The 14,791-nt window shown below is 36.0% G+C and overlaps 1 protein-coding gene across 2 annotated transcripts in view; it reads left to right on the top strand.

Annotated features, from left to right (window-relative positions):
• atp6v1h (ATPase H+ transporting V1 subunit H) overlaps positions 1-14,791 on the top strand; it is a 49,290-nt gene that overhangs the window by 17,558 nt on the left and 16,941 nt on the right. Inside the window, exons 7-11 of one of the 2 annotated variants that reach the window (XM_082172797.1) lie at positions 2,361-2,414; positions 3,488-3,585; positions 4,869-5,061; positions 12,782-12,960; positions 13,048-13,173. In XM_082172797.1, the coding sequence (XP_082028923.1) occupies positions 2,361-2,414; positions 3,488-3,585; positions 4,869-5,061; positions 12,782-12,960; positions 13,048-13,173 (650 nt within the window). The remainder of the gene's footprint in view (positions 1-2,360; positions 2,415-3,487; positions 3,586-4,868; positions 5,062-12,781; positions 12,961-13,047; positions 13,174-14,791) is intronic. The other variant, XM_082172798.1, reaches the window with a different exon arrangement.

The raw sequence follows: 14,791 nt of genomic DNA on the forward strand, positions 1-14,791 counted from the left end.
TATGAAATGGATCGCATACACAGACTGTTTCCTGAGGGGTTGGACTAATTGACTAGTCAGTTGCTAAATTTCCGTTTAAACGTTAATGAAATTAGTCGTTGCGCACATTCCTAATCGTGATATAAGATTTTGGTCATATCGCCCACCCCTATTTCCATGTAAATCTGAGTTTTGTTCTAACCAGTTTGTCAGGATTTGTCGTCACAACTGTACATTAAACATCAAATATCTTCTGATTGGCTGTGATTGTGTCATGCAACAGTTTAGTGTGTTTAGAGAGCATTCTGTGTGGACATAAAAATTGCTCCTTATTGGAAACTTAATGTTGCGCCTAGTTAGTAAGCAGTGAGAGTATGTGTTTGTTGTTTGGATTTGAGTGCGTTTAATCTTATTTGATTTTAGATAACCTTCAAACATGTTTTTGTGTTGTTTCACAAGCCTGAACTAGAATCCATTTACATTAAAGTGCAGTAAAGATGTGATTTGTATGCACATGTTTTAAGATGACCCTCCATTCACACGCAGTAACCAGTAAAAGTGTTTTGACTGCATTAAATATTTAAAGTCTACGTCAATATGTCAGAATCTCGTTTTCACTCGTAGGCATAATTTACAGTGGGGATGGGTGGGACATGTCCCCACCTCTTCTTGCCATGGTGGATTTTATTTCCACCATCATAGCTAAAATCTATATGTTTTCCAGTGAAAACACAAAAAATGTGTCCCCACTACGGATATACACTGTCTGATGCACTAAATATGTTTTTAATGATTTGAAAGTATATATCGCTCACCAAGGCTGCATTTATTTAAGCAAAAATTTTGTGGAATATTGTTAAAATTTAAAAGAACTGTTTTCTGTTTTAGTATATTTTAAAATGTAATTTATTCCTGTGATGGCAAAGCTGAATTTTCAGCACCATTTAACCAGTCTTCAGTGTCTCGTGATCCTTCAGAAATCATTATAATATGCTGATTTGCTGCTCAAGAAACATTTCTTATTATTATCAATGGCAAAAACAGTTGTGCTGCTTAATATATTTGTGGAAACCCTGATCATTTTTTTAAGGATTCTTTGATGAATAGAAAGTTCAACTGAACAGCATTTATTTGAAATACAACCTTTTTGTAACAATGTAAAATTCTTTACTGTCACTTTTTCACTGTCAAATTTTTATTGTAAAAAAACCAAACATACTGACCCCAAACTTTTGAACGGTAGGGTACACCCTTTAAAGTACAGATAAAAATAAGTCTTTTTTTTATTTTTTTTATGAAAGAAATTAAAGCTATGCTTTTGGTTGAATCACTGAAAACATCCCTCTTTTTTTCCTACTAGCACTTTCAATATATTTTTTCAATTGCTTTTTATTAGAAAAACTATTTGAAATACATTTTTGAGCTCAAGTGAACGGCACAGTGATAACACCTCAGCAGAGTGTATATCCTTGACATAACGTGCTGCATTAGATGGCTTGATTTGATGCCAAAGTGAAAAGAGTGAATGAAAACATGACGATTACGATTTAAATGAATTTGAAAAACGATCGGTATAAATTAGGCTAGGTTTTTTATGTTCTTATTAAATATATTAATAGTGAATGAATAGTACCTTATAATGAAATGCCTTTTCATTATAAGATAGAATGAACTATTGTTTAAAGGCATTACAGATACTTTGTTCAAGGTATTAGTTGTAAAGTCAGTCATTCATACAAGTTGTTTTGTATTCATATAGTAAATGTTGGCTTTTAGCGAATGCATCTGCTTATAGATCAAGTGGTAAAGTCCAGCTTTCATATTAAGTTCCCCTACAAATCACCTTACGGTAATAGGACGTTGCGTTTTGCATGCGGTTTCATATTTTAGCCTGCATTAATGAATGTGGAAAATCATAAATAGAAGACCTCTCAAAGCAGTTCATGTTTATTAGCATTCACAGTGCACTCCATAAATTTGGTTCATTGTAGCTAAGCTGCGAAAGCCGTGAATAAATATTTTCAGTGAATCGGGGATGTTGTCTATTCTAAGCCAAAAATTACTATATATACCAGTTAAATTATGTATTGTCTTGGTTTTCATTTTAGATGCTTGTTGTACGTCTTTTCACCCAAATTGTGACTGGGCTCTTGTAACAGGCTTAAGCATTTCATTTTGCAGTGCTGCTGAGATTGAAATGAATTTAGGGCCGCTCTCCCACATAATTTTAGACGATTGCCTGTCACGAACAAGCCTTTCCACTCACGCAGGAGTTATCTATATTCCTGCCATCATTGTCCGAGCATTACCGCTCAAGTTCAAGCTCTCCAACAAGAGGCCCAAAATCACAGATTTTTTTTTCTATCTTTTTTTGTTGTTAGAAACTACATGGTACAGGTGCTGAACCTGGAACAGGGACCATCTCCCCCACTGAAGTGAGTATGTCATGGATGAAGGAGGTGGATGTGCAGCTGTGTGAACGAGCCTCCATTCCCTTTCAGAGGCTGGGATCTTCACCCCTCGCTTTTTCGAGAACAGCACATGCTGTTTCTTGTCTACTGCTTTTTTCTCCACTCATATCCACTGTGAATCTTTTCACTTTTTCCTACAGCTGCACTTCTGTAACACACCTTTTTTGTCTGTCCATCCATAAGGTGTTTTTATTTTGTTTATTTTATTTTTTTTACAAAGATTCTTTCCTCTGTGGTCCAGTGGTCACAATTCCAATATTTCAGCTGTTTTTATTTTTTTTCTTCTTCTTCTTCTTCTTTTTTTTTTTTTTTTCCCTGAGACACCACTAGAATTGATAGTTTGAAAGGACCAGAAGGCTTTTGTTTTGTACTATAGCAATCTTCCTCTTTCATTTCTTTTTGTGCTTTTTAGAGTTCATTAGAAAAAAAATTCTTTTCATCATGTTTCGCGAGTCAAAATCTGCTGGCGCAATGCAAGAGGGCACACATTTTAATTCAATTTCCCCTCATGGCACTTTAGATGTCTCCACTTTTCTCTTCTACATGACCTGCCTCCCTGTCTCTTCTATTCTCTGGACCACTCTGCTTTTATGCATTGGGAGCTGATATACAGCATCATCTCCCCCAGTTAATGACTGAGTCTCTTCTCTCCTCTCAGCCACATCTCCTCTAACATCTTTCTATGATTCACTCACTCTGTCCAGGTTTCAAGGCTGCTGCTTTTTCTCTGCTGCATTGTGGGATTGTCTCTTTGATCCAGCATGTTACCCAAAAGGCGTTTTTTAAAAGTCAGATTCGTACTGCACGTGCATAAGTGAATGCAAAATTGTGTAAATGCTGCTTGAGCAGCCTAGTTTCACCGTGTTCCTTTGCTAGTACCGGAAAAGGACGGGCTTGTTATTTCATGCATCCATTTTCCTGCTTCTCTGAACTGTTCTGTTCTTCGTGTTCTGATCGTGTTGTCCTTTTGTGTTTGTGTGCATGCTAATTTGTGCGTGTGTGTCGTGTATGTGTATTTTTCCTTCGGACCCATGCAGAGCTCCCAGTACGTTCAGTGTGTCGCTGGTTGCCTGCAGCTGATGCTGAGAGTGAATGAATACAGATTCGCCTGGGTGGAGGCTGACGGAGTGAACTGGTAATACTCACCTTCACACTAATATGCAGGTCTTGTTTTGTGTAATATTGCACATAGTAGACAAAACATGTGAGATATTAAGCTCCCATAGTTATGGAAATCTGGCTATGGTTATCTAGAGGTATTTGAGGATTTTATAATCGTGATTTCTAGGCCTGGAGAAACCATAGAAATTAATTCTATTTACAACAGATTTTTTTTTTTTTTAATTTTTTATATTATTATGTTTTATTTTAAACAAATACACATCCATTTTGCAGTCAGAAAGATTTCGATAAAAAATACAGTAAAAACAGTCATTTGTGAAATATTTGTACAATTTAAAATAACTGTTTAATATTATATTATATTTTTAAATGTAATTTATTCCTGTTATAGCAAAGCTGAATGTGTAGCAGCCATTACTCCAGTCTTCAGTGTCACATGATCCTTCAGTAATCATTCTAATATGCTGATTTGCTGCATTTATTTTTAACATTTATAATTATTATAAATGTTGAAAACAGCTGTGGTATATTTTTATTTAAAAAAATCAGGATTCTTTGATGAATAGAAAGTTCAAAAGAACAGAATTTATTTAAAATACAAATATTTTGTAACTTTATAAATGTCTTTACTGTCTTTTTTAATCAATTTATTGCATCATTGCAGAATAAAAGTATTGGCCTTATACTTTTGAATGGTAGTATGTATTTAAATGTATTTATTTAATATGTTTTATCATTTCATTTTATTACACATTTTATTTAAAATATTTATTTGGCTAGGAATTGCTCCGTTTGAGTGAAATCTGTAACCACTAGTTTTGTTTAACAAACAACTGGAAAGTTCATGGAAAAGTTATGTAAATTGATTGGTCAAAAGAAGGGCAAACCCTGTCATTTCTTTCTTTTAAAAAAATTTGTTTTGATGCTTACCGCACACAATTAACTATGTGCTCTACTCGTGCCTCTTTTATGAAGAACAAATCGTATTGAACAAGAAAGCATCTCTCAATGTCCTAGCAGGTTTTAGCCCTGTGATCATGAAGGTTATTTTGTTTGCTAATGTACAGATAGAGTAAAAAAAAAAAGGATAATGAGGCTTCTCTGAAGATAATTTTCTTTTTCTTGCCTCTCAAGTAAAATTTCTTTCATGTAATGGTCTCATTATGTGGTCTATCCCTCCCACCATCATCAAACCATCAGGAGCAACTTTGTGAAGAGCATCCTCTCAGCAGACCAGTAGGGGTGAGATGCCCCACTGTTTACTAACTTCGACTGTTCTGTTTGTGCATCTTTCAGCATCACGGCAGTGCTGAGCAATAAGTGTGGCTTCCAGCTGCAGTATCAGATGATCTTCTGCGTGTGGCTCCTGGCATTCAGCCCTCAACTCTGTGAACAGCTGCGGCGCTACAACGTTGTACCGGCGCTCTCCGACATCCTTCAAGAGTCTGTCAAAGAGAAGGTCACTCGCATAATCCTGGCTGCTTTCAGGGTATGTGTCATGAAAAGCGTCTCCTTTAAACTGGACTCGTTAGGAACCCAGTTTCCTTTCCTGACTTTGTGAATGCAACTGAATGCAGTAGTGGCGATCAAATTTCTTTTTTAAAATCTGCCTTGTGGCTTTTTAAAAATAGCATTATGTGATTGTAACCCTATTTAGTGGGGCTTTTATTTCAGCCCCCCTAAAAAGTCTGCGACTGACTCAGATGCATTAAACTAATAGACCATTTCACACTGAATCCTTTCAGACACGCATTCCTACTCCATCACTCATTCGTCTGCTCTCCATTACATTGAAATTGCAAAATAATGTGCAACTGAACATACCACTGTCCAAAAATCTGGGGCCACCGGCTAAAATGCATTTATTATGCATATTTCTAAATTTAATTTATACAATTTAAAAGGGACCTATTATGCCCCTTTTCACAAGATGTAAAATAAGTCTCTGATGTCCCCAGAGTGTGTATGTGAAGTTTTAGCTCAAAATACCCAACAGAGAATTTTTTTACAGCATGTTTAAATTGTCATTTTTTGGGGCTCAGAAAAACGCGCTGTTTTAGTGTGTGCCCTTTAAATGCAAATAAGCTGCTGCTGCACGACACAGGGGGCGGAGCTTCATGAGTTCGCGCTCAGTCTCTCAGGACAATTTCATCTCACGGAATGATGATAATATCAGAAACTCTCTGTAACGGTGTTCATTTCGACCCGGAGTCGGACAATAATGCCTACAGAGTCAGAGTGCTGTATGGAGATGGAACAGGTATAGTTTAGTAGTTTAATTACGGTTATAACGTATTTGTCATCTGCTTGTATGTATCCACTATTAATAGCCTACAAGTCTGCTGTTTCGGACCAGGTCCGAATGATGATCAAACATATACTGATGAGTTTAATAAAGTTTATTGTACATAACACAAAAGATGAAGCGTCAGTTTTACTCCAGAAAATCACCGTAAGAGCTGAGTAAACACAGTAAGTTATAAGAAGTGCGCAAGTACATAAACGAATTTTGGTAGAGTTGAGAGAGCATTTTCTTTAAAAACAAAAAAATTCCACCTCGTCTTCAGCGGCTGCCTCAGATTTCGGGAGTAAATAGAGAGCTATGTGGATTAATACATCCAGCCACATAACACCTACAACGCTTGGGAGACATTCTCATCAGTACAACTCGCTGTGAACTCGATCAGGGCGGGTCTATGTTAGAATGGCAGTGTCTGTCAACACTCGTGGGCGGGGCCTGTGCTGTAGTGACGTCACTAAAACAGCATTCTGAAAACAGGTCGTTGAGAGACACTGCTGATGATTTATGGGGATTAATAAAAAAGGAGTGAGTGGATTTGTATCACTATTGGGTGGTTGTGTACACACACTGTCAACACACATTTATGTCCAAACAGCATGCAAAAGTGAATTTTGCATAATAGGTCCCCTTTAATAATTTTTTTATAAATTATATTATTAGAATAACAATTTCTTTTTGTTTTCTTAGTATTTTGTTTTATTATACACACATTTGATTATTTGATTAGAGACCTATAAATAGTCCTATAAATAATGATTAGAGACCTATACATTTTATTAAGTTTTAATGTTTCTTTCATTCTAAATTGACCAACTCTTTTATTTACAGGTTGAAATTTGATTATGAATTCCAGATTTTCAATGTGATTTTTTTTCAACCCTGCTGAATATCTGCTAGTGAACAATGCTGTTTATTTGGGGAGGGGGAAAAGGCCGTTAGAGCAAGATTTGAACCGAGACCTCTCGCAAAACGTGAGCCATTTCTCAGAGCCACAACGTTTCATTTTAAAGACACTTAAGAGAAAGACACTTAACCCCAATCATTTACTAAGCACTGTCGCTGTGGAAATAGAATGCAAAGCATCTGCTGAATGAAAATAAGTAAAGGCACCATGTAAATCTATCTCTAAAAATGCTTAATGAAAGCTCATTAAGTCTGATGTAAAAATATTTATCATCTTTTTTTGGGTTCTTTTTTTTTGGTGACAAATAGTTAATGAAGCGGTACATGTGCTGAATCCATTTCAGATGGAAGGGTGTGTCTGTTTTCTCACTTTTTTCAGATCAGGGCATCGCTCAGCAGAAGGTGTCCTCTTCAAAGTCCATTAGCGGATCACTCACTCTTTTATTCTGCAAGGATTTAATTTACCCAGAGCTTTCATGGTGAATATACTAAGAACCCCATTATTACCTTATTAAGGTTGCAGATTGACAAAAGCGCTCATTTTAATCTCTTCCACACTCTCGCGTCATTGCCCATTCAGTGACATTGCCCTTCCTGCTCATGTTGATTATTTGAATTAGGATATAGTGCTATACCAAATGTAGTCCTAAGGCATTTTATCTTCCATCGGGCTTATTACTTTTCCTCTGCCGGTGCATATTTGTTTAATACATAGCCGAGGCACAATAACAGGCTGCTTGTTACTCTTATTCTGAATTTCATTTTCCCGCACATGGCGTTTCTTGGTGCAGGCTACATTTAATGTTCAAATTAACCCTGAAAGCTGGGCTCGGTTGGTATTAGAGTTGTGTAATGAATTCATTGTCCATGTCGCTGACAGTATTGAATTAGAGTGCAGCGCTTCATTCATCTCACCTGCTCAAGAGCTTATTAAGTTGTCCTGACCAGGCATTCTCTCTCTGTGCCTGTCTATGATTACATGGCTTCCATTTTGCAGCTATCAATGGATCTGCCTCTGCATATTTGCCATTATTTATGTTTCACATTAGTACACTCTTCACCACTGTTATATATAGGTCTAAAGCAATACTTTAAATACTCAAGATTGAGGATATTGGCCTGTAGTTTAGCATTTTTATTCTTATACAGCCAGCATTCTTTATCAATAGTATGTAATCAACTGCACAGCTCTGTCTCTCTGTTCTCAGTATAGAGATTTGATTGAATAGGAATGTTTGGTACATCACTTGGTCTGAGTCAGTTCTCCACAAAAGAACAGATGCAATTAAATTTAATGAAAGACAACAAATATGACTGATTAATACAATAAAAATGAACATAATAGTTATTTCCTTCTCTATAGTCTATTCATAGTGTATATAGTACATTTACGTTTATTCATTTAGCAGACGCTTTTATGCAAACCGACTTACAAATGAGGAAATGCAGCAAGCGATTCATCGTGAAGAGGCAAGCAAATACAAGAAGTGATAAAAATACAAAGTTTCAGACATTGCTTAGAGTAGCATAAGCTACAATAGGGAATTTTTTTTATAATGAGGTTAAGTGCTCATGGAAGAGATGAGTTTTCAGCTGTCTTTTGAATGTTGTCAGGGATTCTGCATTCGGATGAAGGCGGGTAGATCATTCCACCAGCAAGGAACAGTGAACGAAAATGTTTCCTTCATAGAATTTATCTGTCTGTCTATCTACCTATCTGTCCACTGATCTCTCTATCACTCTTTATCTATTTTTCACTCTCTCCATCTCTCTATAGCTATTCTTATATAGCCAACATTCTGTATTGATGTTACGTAATTAACTGCACAGCTCCGTCTCTCTGTTCTCAGTATAGAGATGTGATTAAATAGGAATGATTTGGTAAATCACTTGGTCTGAGTCAGTTCTCTAAGAGAACACAAATATGACGGATGAATACAATATAAATTAGCATAATGTAGTAATTTCCTTCTCTTTAGTCTGTTTATAATCTGTATATAAAGTATATTTCCTTTATATCTCTCTATCTCTATTTCTATATCTATCCTGCCCTACAAAGGCAAAAGGCAGTAACTTGATTTTTGAAAATGAATTATTGATATTTTTGGGACATTCAAGTCCTCCTTTATCATGTAGATAAGTATCTTGAGTCAATTCCGGGTTTTTTTGTGGGGTTTTTTGAGAAAATAATGGGTTGTCTTAACAGTAACTTACAAAAGCATAGGAGAAACCAAGGCAGAACACCGTAACATGAGTTACCTTTCTTTGCCTTTGTTTTGGATGCTCAAATTGAGTTAGAGTGCTCTGCTATTGTTTAGAAGGTACTGTGCCGGCCTGGAGTTACGGTATTCTGCCTTTGTTTTACTGTCCATTAAAATGTTTGCTGCATTTAAATTACAGTGTAGCCTGTGTACTGTCATACATCTGTCACTGAAGCACTTCTGACACATATGATACCTGAATAAAAGTGTAGGTAAAGCAAATAGTTTAGTGGTTGTTTTTACTAATAGCATTTAAGGATGGCCTTAAAAGATGCATTAGACAAACAAACTGGATCACATTCTACTTAATTTAGCTAGCTAGCAGCCAAAATAGGCTAGTCCGCTATCAAATGAATAGGCTACCAAACTGCTCGATTTAACAAAGCGATTGTATATCATCCAAAATAAATGCCACTAGATTTTATACAGGTGTTACTATAATGATTTTGTAAATGGTGATCAGTAACCAAATATTGATAATGTGGAAGTTACTGCCATTTGCCTTAGTGAGACTTATCGCTTTTTACAATGCAAAGGCAGAGTATAGAAACTTCAAAAAGTGGTCAAAAGTCAAGTTTGAGCTCAAGATTTTAGATATAGATAAGATGTAGATAATTGTCATTACTAAAACATCTATTTGCCAGATTTCCAGTATCCTACCTATAATTAATTTGGCTGGACAACTAAAAATCTTTAAAGTCATTTTCCCAGTTCCATACTAGCGAGTTAAGGTATTTTGCCTTTGTAGGGCAGTATCTCTTTCTCTCTATCTCTCTGTCATTCTGTCTAACATTCTATCTAGCTATCTGACATTCTATAGAATCTAGCACTGTTATGTCACTCTATCATTTTTTCAATTTCCCATCTGAATGTCTCTTTTTAACATGTTCATTTGCTCTCATGCAAGCAAGCCGCACTTACTGCTCATTTATCAATGTCTTATTTCTATTGAATGGGAAAGCAGCGTTTAAGTATGCATGGATGCTGAATGCCAAAGAGGAAGGTGTAGGACAGCACTATGCTAACAATCCATCATCTCGTTAACTAGAGCTGTATGTTGGGCTGATCAGATTTCTGTCCTGTTCACCGTAATTTATTATGTGTTGCCAAATGTCGTGGAAATTCTCTTAATACAAATACAGCCTACTAATCTGACTTCTTAATAACGGAAAATTCAAACAACATCATAATTGACAATATAATATAATATAATACAACAGCACCAAAACAATACTACAGCATCTTTGGGATAATTCCTGTCCCGAAAATAACACAATATAATACTACGGTATATACACTCTCACCTCCCTTCTTAGATGTACACTGGTCCGACACAGGATCATTAATACTAACTCAGAGTATTACAGCCTCACCCCGAGTGCAGGTCTATGGTCTTCCAACACTATCACTGTCCCTGCTGTGGTCGCCTCTCAAGTAAAAGTCCCTGCCGACTCCCAAGTTGCTCTTTGCAGGAATACAGTTTTATTCACGACTGGGAGCTCACTGGTCACAACAACCAAGAGAAAAATACATGTACATTTATACCTTGCAGTTGAGTACAAATCAGTGTGACTCAAGTCTTCGTCACTGTTAATTGGTTTTACTGATTTGATGATTAGTTTGTAATGATCTAAGCTAATCATATGACTGTTCGTTCTACTGTGTTTTAACTGTGTACTTTTTGGGTAAGTCTAGATTCTTTTATCATGTGATGTGTATAGATATACATGGACTTTGATCTGAGCATCCTTAGTATGCACTTTTCTGAAACATTCCATGTTGAAATACCCTTTTGACCTCTTCTGAGGCCATTACATACATTTCCATCACAAAAACAAGTATAATATGGCCAGAAATTGTGTTACAAATGTATCAAGTAGACTTCCTCTTTTGGGACAGAGAATGGGTGCATGTCATGGGTGCTTCTGGAATAGGATCTGATAAAGGATTTGACTTACTATAATATATAACTCAAACAGAACATTAGCATTTTTTGTTCATCTTATTAATTAGTCTTCCCTCAAAATGAGAATAGGTATGAAACCTTTGCCAAAGATGATAAATGTGTCCAAACTGCATAAACAATGTACGTTTGTAGCAAGACTGCCAAAATCAAGACCTGTCAAACTGCCTTACAGCAGTCTGCATTGAAATAAAACGTTAGGCTGCTGCAAATTAAAACGCCAGCGCTGCTCATCACGTCTTTAATATGCATTACTGTTGTAATTCAATGCTGCAGCTATCGCTCGATTAAGATTCTGCCACTGCTTCCTAATATGAACTCTTCCTTTGCAAGCTTACTTCTCTTTTAAATCTTTGTTGTCTTATACATGTAACAGCATGACATCTTTCATGCTGGACAGCTGAGCGTTCACTGACAATAATTGTTCAATTTTGTCTTTATTGTATTATGTCACAATTCTGATTAAACGCTGCTGGAAAGCAGTGAGATGCCTAATAATTACTTGGTTTTTACTCCACTAACTTCTAATTGAAGTGTCTCAGTAACAGTGATTCAGGTCCATTCAAAATGGCATATGGTTCTGTTTCATCAGTAATCAATACTTAACTTGTTTGATAACTCTTCTTGGCTGCTTGAGAGGAAAGAAACTTATGAACCACCTTGAGTCTTTCATAAAATCTACAGCCCAACTTTATTAAGCCAGCAGACATGAAAGAAAAATATGAATCATGTATTCATTTCCTGTTTTTTCTTCTTCTTTTTTTCCTTCTTTTTTTCTTAAGCATCCTTTTGTCCATTAACTGATGATATTTTCTTAGTGGCATTGTGAGTTGATTTGATATTTCACCCAATTTAATCTAAGCAATTTAACTTGATGACTACCGGTAGCATCTAAAATAACAACTAAAGAAGAATGCTCCAGTAATGCCAGAAAGGGCATGTTTTCAAGGCTTTTAGGTGAGTTTTCAAAGAGCAACACCTAATTTTAGTACAGCTAGGAGCAAAGGGTTTTAAAAAGGAAGTCAATGCTTATGTTAGCATTCACTGCTAAATGAACCATATCCATTAAGAGTGTAATGAATTCTGAGAAATAAAAGCACTCTTATTGTAATTTGACAAGTTCATTTCCTCTTGAAGTCACATTGTTCAATGCTGAAGTTCTTTTTTTGGTTGTTCAAAGGGCCGTGTCAAACGGGTGCCGGTAAAACATCACTGTGCACTGTTGATGCACAAAGCTTTTCTACCATTTTAAAAGTAGAAGAAACTTTCAAGGAAAAGGAAAAATCTTGCTGAGTGCATATTTAAAATTTAAAACCCTCACTTTCACTCTACAACAGTCTCTAATTCAAATTGTAATTCAAATTATAATTTATTCCAATGCTGTGCATTATTTCTCCTTCTGGGAAATAGTCTTGAATTTACTAAATCATTTGACTGAAGAAGCTAAGGACAGATCTTTGGTCTTATTTCTTTAAGATCCAACCATTCAATCAATGCTTGTCTGAAAATTATCCTCTTTATTACTACAGACCATGGTAAAAGTATCCACATTGAAATGAAATCTGATAAAATGCTTGCTATAATTGAAGTAGTCACAAATATCTATTTTTGAATAATTGCACTCAGAACAAGGTGAATTTGTAATTAAATATTTAAATATGATTGATTTTGTTCTAGAGATCTGAATAAATGGTGCTTAAATAATTTTCAGTATTCTTAGTACTTAATTATATTCTACAATAACGGCATTAACATGATTGATGGTTGTTCTTTGCTGTAGAACCTGTTGGAGAAGTCAGCTGAGAGAGAGACCCGTCAGGAATACGCTCTTGCCATGATCCAGTGCAAAGTGCTGAAACAGCTGGAGAACCTGGACCAGCAGAAATATGATGATGAGGACATCACTGAAGACATCAAGTTCCTCCTGGAAAAATTGGGAGAGAGCGTTCAGGATCTCAGGTAAAGCCCTCATACTCTCTCAGTATGTTTTAAACCTGTTTCTTTTTCCTCACATGTTGATAGTGCTTACCATTCTTCCTCCTGCAGTTCTTTTGATGAGTACAGCTCTGAGCTGAAGTCTGGACGTCTGGAGTGGAGTCCAGTGCACAAGTCGGAGAAGTTCTGGAGGGAAAACGCTGTTCGCTTGAACGAGAAGAACTACGAGCTGCTGAAGTAAGAAGCACCTGCTGTTTTGGACTAGGGCTGGGCGGTGGGTTGATGCATGACATGCATCGGTAGATATTGATGCTCTTCACATTCAAAATGTAACATTATTCTCAAATGTGACCCTGGACCCATTTTAGGAAATTTACTAAATATCTTCATGGAACATGATCTTTACTTAATATCCTATTGATTTTTGGCATAAAAGAAAAATCTATATTTTTGACCCATACTATGTATTGTTATACCCGTGCGACTTGTGACTGGTTTTGTGGTCCAGGGTCACAAATGTGCTATTAGTAAGAAAGAGAAAGAGATGATCGGTTCACTCGCTCTCCATTCTACACCACATCATAGACTGTAGAACCACATTTATTGTTTGAATTCTGTGATAAAATAATAATTTGAAGGCTGAGATTTTTTTCAAAAATATATCAAAAATTTTCAAAAATATTTTTGTGTGGCTTTTTCCTAAAAGCCTTCAATCCAATTAATTAATTAATTAATTAACTAACAGGTGTGCAAAGATTATGAACAAGTAACCAATCATAATTTACAGTTAGTTATTCGTTTTATAATATTTGTTTTTACTAATTAAGTTTCTTTGTTTTTAACATTCTTTTAAGTGTTATTACTGGCTGTGGTGCAAGTTGCAGGTGACAATATATTTTTGTCTTGTCATCATGTAAAACTACTTGGCAACCTTGAAACAAAACACATTTACTTGAGAAGAACAAAATTGTCTAAGGTAATTAGACTTGTTTTCAAAACTATATATTGACTTACAAAGCATAAATCTCACAAAATTTTGTTGATATATGGTTTAAGATCAAAACAAAAATCCATTTGATTAACAAACCCAAAGAAAACATAATTCAAGATACAGTGGCCCCAATATGATTTCTCTATTCACCTCTCTGTTCCCCCAGTTATTTCCCAGAAGGCCAAAAATAAAAAAGGAAGAAAAAAAAACAATAATTAAGAATATTGTATTGTGAATGTGGCGGTTTTAAAACATACATGCTGTGTGAAGTAATACAACACTCTCATGTGAATAGTCAAAATGAGTGGTTTCAGTTCTCTCAGCTTTTATAATAAAAGATGTTAGCGGGGGTCAAGTGTTCGGAGAGGGACTGAAATGATTTTTGCCGTATCGAGCAAATGGTTAAAGGACTCTTTTGAACATACAGTGATACACAAGTTGTTTTTACTGTCTGAATCACAGGTGTGTGTGTGTGTGTGTGTTCCTCTCCTCTCTTTGGTGAAGGGTACACTAGTTGAAACCAGAGCCGAGTATCGGCAGTTGAAACTCTAATTTTCATTGTCTCTCAGTAGTTTAATCATGTGTCAGCTCGACCCTTTTGACAACTCCGTTTAAATCCTAATCTACTCATCTCATTCCTCTCATCACCACCCTCTCCGCAATCAGCTCAAAGGCTCCATTTCAGCCATCAGCAATTTGTGTTTTACTTCAGTTTGTTTCTCTTTTTTCCCCTCCATCTCTTGCTCAGTGTGATTGGTAGTGCTTGAAACCTCTCTCCATTCTGCATGACTGTTATAATTTCATGCTTTCATGCAGTACAGGTCTCCATCTCATGCTTGATCTATTGTTTGTGAGCAGAAATAG

Source organism: Leuciscus leuciscus (genome assembly GCF_965113295.1).
Source record: "Leuciscus leuciscus genome assembly, chromosome: 6".
Classification (NCBI taxonomy): domain Eukaryota; kingdom Metazoa; phylum Chordata; class Actinopteri; order Cypriniformes; family Leuciscidae; genus Leuciscus; species Leuciscus leuciscus.